General features: G+C 39.7%; 1 protein-coding gene across 1 annotated transcript in view; it reads right to left on the bottom strand.

Moving 5' to 3' along the window:
- PPIP5K2 (diphosphoinositol pentakisphosphate kinase 2) overlaps positions 1-9,238 on the bottom strand; it is an 89,101-nt gene that overhangs the window by 72,521 nt on the left and 7,342 nt on the right. Inside the window, exons 5-7 of the mRNA XM_007942492.1 lie at positions 6,932-7,086; positions 6,233-6,334; positions 1,310-1,471 (exon numbers count right to left, since the gene is read on the bottom strand). Of these exons, the coding sequence (XP_007940683.1) occupies positions 1,310-1,471; positions 6,233-6,334; positions 6,932-7,086 (419 nt within the window). The remainder of the gene's footprint in view (positions 1-1,309; positions 1,472-6,232; positions 6,335-6,931; positions 7,087-9,238) is intronic.

Here is a 9,238-nt window from a genome sequence, read left to right as displayed (position 1 = left end):
AAAATGAATGTTAGAAGGGACTCCGAAACTCGCTCTTGGAACAGAGACTCAAAACCTAAAAACCAAACTCACTGCCATCGAGTAGGATCCGACTCATAACAACCTCCCTTGGGTTTCCAAGGTGGTATCACTGCAGAAGTAGATTGCCCAACTTTCCTTTCGAGGAATGGCTGGTGGGTTTGAACCCCAGCCGTCTGGTTAGCAGTCAAGTGCCTTAGGCACTACGCTACCCGAGCTCCTACTCCCACTCATAGTGAGCCTATATTTCAGAGTAGAATTGTATTCCACAAGATTTTCAATGGCTGTGATCTTTTGAAAGGAACTCTGGTGGCATATTGCCTAAGGCATTTGACTGCTAACCAGAAGGTTGGCAGTTCAAACACACCAACTACTCCTCAGAAGGAAGACTGGGCAATCTACTTCCTTAACGATTTATTGCCTCGGAAACCCAAATGGGATCGCTATGAGTTGGAAATGACTCGATGGCAGGGAGTTTGGGTTTTCATGTTTTTGTGTATGTGTGTGATCTTTTGACAGTAGACTGCAAGGTCTGTCTTCTGAAGTGCTACTGGGTGGATTCAAACAAATCACTTTTCATTTAGTAGCTGAGTGTTTAAGCATCTGTGCTACCCAGGGACTCCTTTCTCAGCTTCTCCAATTATAAGCCCAAATAATTTTTACTCAGAAAATTGGGATTCGTTTTACAAGGGTGACAGTGCCTACCTAAGGCATTTGATTGCCAACCAAAAAACTGATGATTCAAACCCATCAGTCACTCCATAGAAGGAAGATGGGGCAATCTACTTCCATAAAGATTTATTGCCTCAGAAATCCAATGGGGGTCACTATGAGTTGGAAGCAACTTGATGGAAGTGAATGAATTAGTATACAGCCTATATAAGGAGCTCTGGTAGTGTAGTGGTTAAGGCATTTGGCTGTGAACCATAAAGTCAGATGTTCAAACCCACCAGCCACTCCATGGAAGAAAGATAAGGCAGTCTACTTCTGTAAAGATCTATAGCCTTGGAAACCCAATGAGGGTCACTATGTCAGAATCAACTTGATGGCAGAAAGTTTGGCTGTGGTGTGTACAGTGTGTATAGTGGAGCCCTCGTCATACAATGGTTAAGTACTTGGCTAGTAACTAAAATGTCAGTGATTTGAACCAGCTGCTTCACAGGAGAAAGGTATGCCAGCCTGGTTCCATAGAGATTACAGTTTGGGAAACCCTATGGGGCAGTTCCAGTCTATGAGTTGGAATTGACTTGAGGGGAGCAGGATTTTTAGACAGCCTATATAACACTCTTACCTTAAAAGCAAGGCAGACTTTCCAAGCAATTAATTTCTCTCGTGCATTGAGTATAACAGGGTATCTTACTTCTTTTCCTTCACTATCTCGTTCCACCTTGCCATCAAGTGCTGGAGATTTTCGAGCTTCAGCATGGGCATAATCTGGACCTACTGTATAAACCTTTCATAATGGTATCAAAAAAAAAAGAAAGAAAGAAAAGAAATTAACACCATCAGACAACAAATGAAAAAAATCAATAAAAATAGTTCAGACTCCACACTGCTACAAAGATGAACATATACATCTATTTTACATATAAAATACTATAAAACATTGGAAGAGGTTACAAACGTGATTATATTGCAAAGTGAAGTTGTTTTATTTATATTTAATTGGTGATTGCATGTTAGTGTCATTTGCCTCATTTTTCTTCCCTTTGTTTTGATATATCTATGTGAGCAAGGCTACTGAACTCCTGTACTCGTAGTTGGCAGCACTCAGGCACTCAATGTCTCCTAACGGGTATGACAGAGAATGAGTGTGTGCACAGATCTCTGTTAGTTGTTAGTGAAGAGCAGTTGAGGGTGAGCTGGGCTGGTACTGGCCACCATCTAGGAGCTCTGGTAGTGTAGTGCCTAAGGCACTTGACTGCTAACCAGTAGGCTGGTGGTTCAAACCCACCGGCCACTCCTTGAGAGGAAGATGGAGCAATCTACTTCCATAATGATACTGCCTCGGAAACCCAAGGAGGGGTCACTATGAGTCAGGTCCGACTCAATGGCATATAACAATAACAACAACAACAATAGTTGGTCAATTGTTGCAGAAGCAAGTGCTGGCCTTTATCCAGCAGGTGGAGCTGTAGGAGAGTGAGTATGGTTGGGTCGTGTGGCCACAGTTGCTGTCTTCCACTCAGGCAAAACACAAACAAAACACCATAAAAAAATAAAAGCAAGAGAAGAAAAACCACAAACTTCAATAAATGAACAGCAACAATCACCAGAAAAAAAAAATCAATAAATGAAAAGTAAAACTAAAAAAAAAAAAGGAAAATAAGGTATGATAAGAACCAAGAAGAAAAGAAACTTTAAAAAGAAAGGAACCGGGAAAAGGGAAAAAAGGAAATGGAAAAAAATTACAACAACAACAAGAAAAAAGAATCAGGGAAGGGAAAGAGAGAGAGAAAAAAAAAGGGGGGGAGGGGAGAAGAAACCAATAATTTAAAAACAAACAAACAAAAACAAAACTAGGGGAAAGAAGGGGCAAGGCACCCAGGTTCTGTCAGGGAGCACAGACCAGGATGGAATTCCTGCCGTCAAGAAGGTGGGTAGAAGTGGGAGATGGTCACACTTCCATTCATAAGTGGGTATGGGGTACAAGAGTAACAAGGGGAATATCACACCTTTCTAGTCCTCAGCCTCTAGTGCAATTGGCCATGCTGCCCTTGGCAAACGTGGAGCCTATTCTTAGGTTGCTCTCCGGATAAACACCACTTGCAAATATTCAAAATGGCTACACTGCTGACAAATACTGAAAATGGCTGTGCCCTCAGGATAGCCTACAGTCCACAGCTTTATTTGTCTCTTTTGCACTGATTTCCTTTCTACTAATCAGCTACCAGTGCAGTTACACATACAGTTCTCAGCAAGCAGAGCTGATTCTTAGGTTGCTGCCCAGACTGGAATGCCACTTGTAAATATTCAAATTGGCCATGCTATAAGGACAACCAGCAGTCCACAGCTCTGTCTGTCTCCTTATGCACTGCTTTCATTCAGGTTCTTCTACTAGTCAGTATTTAATCTACTTCTCTATCGTTCCCTTCAAAGCTCAGGTTTCCAGGATTATGTTCTGTATCTGTTTCAACTGGTTTCTTGTTTCTCTATTGCAGAAGGAATGTGTAGTTTGTCTACTTATTCTGCCATCTTGCCAGACGTCCTGGAATCTTATTTCAGAGTGAGGTTCCATTCTCTACAAAAAAAACTACTGTCCTGAGGATTATGAGGTAATACTAGGATATGTGAGTAGTGATCTCTCTCCTCAAATTGTTTTAGTTTAAGAAAAGAAAAATATAAATAATTATAAAACATTATAGAAGGTAATAACTGCTGCCCTAGTTATCTAGTGCTACTATAACAGATGTTCAAGTAGATAGCTTTAACAAAACAGAAATTTAATTCTCTCACAGTTTAGCAGACTAGATATCTGAATTCAGGGCATCAGTTCTAGGGGGAGCCTTTCTCTCTGTCAGCTCTAGGTGGGAGTAGGGGGAAGAAGTCTTTGTCTCCTCTCAGCATCTGTGGGCTCAGCATCCCTTGGAGATATCCATGTGTCTTGGCATCAATCTTCCTCTGAGCCCAGGAAGTTCTCAGCATTAAGACACTGGGTCCAAAGGACATGCTTCATCCCTGCTCTTCTTTCTTGGTGGTCATGAGGTCCCTCCATTCTGCTAGCTTCTCTCTTTTATCTTGATAAATGGTGATGCAGGTCACACACCATGCAAACTCCCTTTACATGGATCAGGGCTATGTCCTGAACAAAGGTGTTGCATCCCATCCTAATCCCCTTATAAGTGATTGGCTGATTGCATTAGATCACGTCATGGGGGATGATTATATCCTTACAGAACTGCCAAAACACTGAGAATCTTAGCCAAGTTGCTACGTATTTTGGGGGGACACAGTTCAACCTATGTCATTCCACCACTTAATCCCCCAAAATTCATGTCCTTGCCAAATGCAAAACACTTTCATCCCATCACTTCACCCCAAAAGTCTTAAATCAATTCTATGTCCAAATTCCATCCTAGGGCAAAATTCTTCTTCATCTGTGAATCCAGAATGCAAGTTATCTGCTTCCAAACTACAATGGTGGAATAGGCACAAGGTACACATTTCCATTACAAATGGGAGAAATTAGAGGGAAAGGAGGGACACTGGGCACCAAGCAAGACAAAAACTCAGCAGAACAATTTACATTAGGTCTCAAGTCTTGAAAACAATCCTCTGTTCGCTGAGACTACCTAGGCAATGGCCCACCCTCTAGATACTGTGTGTTGGCGATGCTCTCTGGATTCTGGGTATAGGACTCATGGCCTGGCCTTCAGCTCTACCTTCTAGGACCACTGGGATGGCAACTCTGCTCCCTCAGTTTTGGAGAGTGATTCCAACTCCATTCTCCTGGCATGAACCACAGCTGGACTCAAGTTGGTAAACATCTGACTCTTTGAAACCTAGGTGGCTGTATGTAGTCCTACCCTTTAAGACACAGAAGGCAGTGAATCTGCCTTTTGAGAACCCAGATATCATGGCCCTACTTATTGAGACCAAGGCAGCTCTGCTTCTCATGTTCCTTGTCTCTTCAGCTTCTGCTTTCTGGTTCCTTGGCTCTTGGCCCCTTGGGCCAGCCCATCATCTGCCATATTCAGGGAAATGCTACAAACTGTTTAGCTCTACCAGTATGTGCCTGGAGGCACCCAACTCTGCCAATAAGCCTCGGCCTAAAGGTGGTCAGCTCTCTTGCTTTGTGAGTCAGCAAGCCTAGCTCCACCAATAAGTGCCAAGTGGCACTTCACTCTGCCAGGAAGCCCGCTGTTCGAAGGCACTTAGCTCTCTTGCTCACTGAGTCAGCTCCCATGCTGTCTTGCACAGGTCTACTGGTTCTGCTGCTGTTGCTTCTCTGCCATTGCTTCTTGCTGCCTGCACTGCCTCCATTGTTCCAACTTTCCTCATTTACTTCTGAGCCCTCACCAGAATTGCATTTGATGTCCATAATTTCACCAACAGTCTGTGCAAGACTATTTAAGCTTTTGCTATTAGGCATCTTAAAAGTCTTGCAGCTTCAATATATGACCCAATTCCAAAACTGCTTCCAAAAATGTGGTATCAGTAAGAGTATCACCTTACTACTGGTAACAAATTCTGTCTTAGTTATCTAGCATAGGGCTGCTATAACAGACTATTACAAGTGGATGGCTTTAATAAACAGAAATTTATTCTCTCACAGTTCAGAGGGCTAGGAGTCTGAATCCAGGGCATGGACAATCATTCCATCATTCCATAACTGCCAAACTACTGCGAATCATGACCAGTCAAGCTGACATATATTTTTTGGGACAAAATTCAATCCATCAAAACTGCCATAAGAATTATTCTTTGAAAAGGGAAGGGAGAAGAGCATGGAGCTCAAGGTAGACAAGAGAAGAAAATCCACTCCAATTAGAGGTAATAAGTACAAAAGAGATAATAAATACAAAAGACAAAGTCATGAAACACCATGACGTATTCAGAAAAAGTTATTTGATATAGTTTATGTTGTAAGAAAGGAAGTTTTAATATAGACAAGGGATAAACTGTGAAACATCTTGTATGTAAGGCTTATGAATTTGGTTATTATCCTGTTGATAAGGCTTATGAATTTGGTTATTATCCTGTTGATGAAGAATCATGAAGAATTTTATAATCAAACCTATACTCTGGTTATAAAGAACACTCTGGTTAGAGAAAAACTGGTTTAAAGCAAAGGATTAAGACTATTTTTCTCCAATAAAAAGCTTAAATGTTTTTGTATCACATTACAGTTACTGCAGATCTCAATATATCATCTATACTAATAGTACTTGAAAACTCTGGTGGTTAACAGACCCTTGTCCACTACCTTATTTAATGCCAAATTTAGTTTTTATATACGTTGCTAACGGTATTTCCATAAAATTTGTTTTCTATGCAATTTTACATTTTATTTTAAGTATTTGAGAACCTAAAAAAAAGGGTCTATAGGCTTCATAATGCCAAAGGCTTTCATGGCACAAAACAGATTAAAAATTCCTGATTAAAAAGAAATACAGAACAAATGTCAGATCTAGCTAGCTAAAGGGTCACCTCTTTCTGAAATCAGTGGAAAATTCTAAATACAAAATTAAAATATACTTTTAATCAGTCCTACCTTAACATCAGTACCATCTGTAGGCATAAACTCTTCATATATATATGAGCCTGTTTTTCGTACACTGCTTTCTGGAGAATAAACACTACTTCTACTGCCAATCTGAAAACAAAAGATGTCCATCAAGTATAACATATTTTCCTTATTTTTATAATATAATCCTATCACTATTTCCATCTTATGAAACCAGCTGTTGTCGAGTTGATCTGACTCACGGCAACCCCACATGTCTCAGAGTAGAGCTGTCTGTGCTCCAGAGAATTTTCAGTGGCTGTGATCACCAGGCCTTTCTTCCAAGGTACCACTAGGTGGCTCTGAACCACCAACTATCAGTTAATACCCAACCTATCAGTGCTTACGTCATCCAAGGACTCCTGTTTTCATTTCAGGTATTGTCAAATAAAATTTTTTAATCCACAAATCCTTAATCACACTTACTCTATACTTGACACTGTATTTTTGGCTATAATATAACTGTAAGCCAAACAGCATACAAATAAAACTATAACTCAGAATTATGTTTTCTAAGATTCACCCATATTAGCCCAAGTCTGTTTATTTTTACTACATAGAATTTTCTACTGTCTAAATATACCATAAGCAAATGACTTTCTCAGTATCAAGTACTAATTTGCTTTTAATTAAATTTATACAACAGATATACCAAGAACAGTTTTTATTAGGATTATAAAGCTTTACCTTTCGAAAGAGTCTTTGACTTCCACCACCTGCAGATGTTGGATAATAAATGTAAACATTGTGATCTTCTGCACTTACTGGTTTTTCTACAAATGGTTTTTGGAAAACTTCTCCATTTACTTCAACATGATCTTCCCCTTCAATCAGATTGCATTCTATAAATCAAACATAATAGCAAGAAAAACTACATACTATATTACTTGGATAATCAGAAACCAGTTGCTGTCAAGTTGATTCTGACTCACGGCAACTCAAGTGTGTCAGAGCAGAACTATGTTCCAATGGCTAATTTTTCAAAAGCACATCACCAGGCCTTTCCTCCAAGGCACTTCAGGGAACTTGAACCACCAAGCTTTTGGTTAGCAGCCAAGCTCATTTACTGTTTGCACCATATCATACTGCCATTTAAGATATTTAAAAAGAAAAAAAAAAAAAAAGAATACAGATTATAAAGAAAAACAATCTGGGATAATGTACTTATCTTGATTTGATCTTAATTAAAAATGTTTTTGCACACATATACTAACATTTACAATACATATGGCGTTGTTGTTGTTGTTAGGCAAGGAGCGGCTGATGGGTTTGAACCATCAGCCTTCTGGTTAGCAGTCAAATGCCTTAGGCACTATACAACCAGTGCTTTTATGTATGCCACCAGTGCTCTTACGTTTATCTTTAATCAACATAAATTTATTTATTGTGTAATTTCAAAACTCTAAGTTGGCTCAGACTTAGAGTCTATATACAACAGAATGAAACACTGCCCGGTCCTGCACCAGCCTCACAATCCTTGCTACACTTGAGCCCACTGTTGCAGCCATTGGGTCAGTCCATCTCATTGAGGGCCTCCCCCTTTTTTGCTGACCCTCCACTTTGACCAAGCACGATATCCTTCTCCAAGGAATGGTCCCTTCTGACAACATGACCGAAGTAGGTGAGACCAAGTCTGGCCATTTTCACCGCCAAGGAGCATTCCAGTTGCTCCTCTAGCCTCACAGCAACATGCACACCACCACAATACAACAAACTGACAGATGAGTGGTGGATACACGGCATTAGGGAGCATATTTTTTTTTAAATATTATGAATGTGCCATTTCACCATCCATGGCACAGCATTCAAAATTAGAAAAAGTTAAATAGAAAATGACACCAAGAAAAAAGAATGAAAATTAACTACAGAACGTCACTATCTTCTAAAAAATATATAGATCATTTGTACCACAAATAACATATAACATGAAATTATTTCAGTTAGAAAAAACCCAACATACAGAGTAAGCAAGAAATCTAGTTAGAAAATTAACTTTTCATCTCTAGACCAATAGGAAAAGTTCTGTTTCAGATAATAAATGCTGTATCTACTTTCATTTTTTTTTTTTAAAAAAAGTTGTTTTAAGGTACGACAAAGTCATCAAAATTCCCCAAAATATTAAGTGTTATCAGAATATTAAATCTTAAAACAGATAAAGGTTTATCTTGCCCTTTTTGAATAAGTTATGTACACACTAAGGAGCCCTGGTGGTACTGTGGTTAAGTGTTCAACTGTTAACCAAAAGGTCAGTTGTTCAAACCCACCACCGACTCTGTAGGAGAAAGATGTCACAGCCTGATTCCATAAAGCTTAGTCTTGGAAAGAATGAAGAAAACCAAAGGAGCATGGAAACAATTAGTCCAAGGGACTGGTAGACCATGTGATCCTCAGCCTATTGACCATGAGACCATAAGAAATAGATGGTGTCTGACTACCACTGTCAACCATTCAGGGGAGGATCTGTGTAAGGGATCCTGTACAGAGTGTTAGAACAGTGTGGAACAAAACTCAAAAATCATTAAAAACAAAAAAAAGACCAGCTTTGCTGGTCTGATAGAGCCTGGTGAAACCACTGAGACTATGGCCCCTAACTGCCCTTCAGGTCTGGAACTGAATGTACTCCTGTGGCTTCCAGCCAAATAAAAGACAGGCATATGGGCTGAACATTTACATCAAGTAGATACACTCCTTGGAAAGCTCAATCATGGGAGAACAGAAGGACAGTATATGCACAGGGAGACAGCGCAGGGGTGGGAGTGCATGGGTAGGAAGGACACAGGGAAGAGATAACTGTGAGTAGGAAATGGAAAGAGAGCTGTTACATTGTGGGAAATTGTAGTTCAATATCATGAGACAAAATGTGTATGAAATGCTGTATGGAAAATGAATTTGCTCTGTAAACTTCCATCCAAATAACAATACAAATTAAAAAAAAAAAAAAGATTATTTTTGGAAACTCTATAGGGCAGTTCTACTATGGTTCTATGGGTTCAG

The sequence above is a fragment of the Orycteropus afer genome, unplaced genomic scaffold (assembly GCF_000298275.1).
Source record: "Orycteropus afer afer isolate SDZICR_OR568_19922 unplaced genomic scaffold, OryAfe1.0 scaffold00091, whole genome shotgun sequence".
Classification (NCBI taxonomy): domain Eukaryota; kingdom Metazoa; phylum Chordata; class Mammalia; order Tubulidentata; family Orycteropodidae; genus Orycteropus; species Orycteropus afer.
This window is presented reverse-complemented; position numbering and strand designations above follow the sequence as displayed.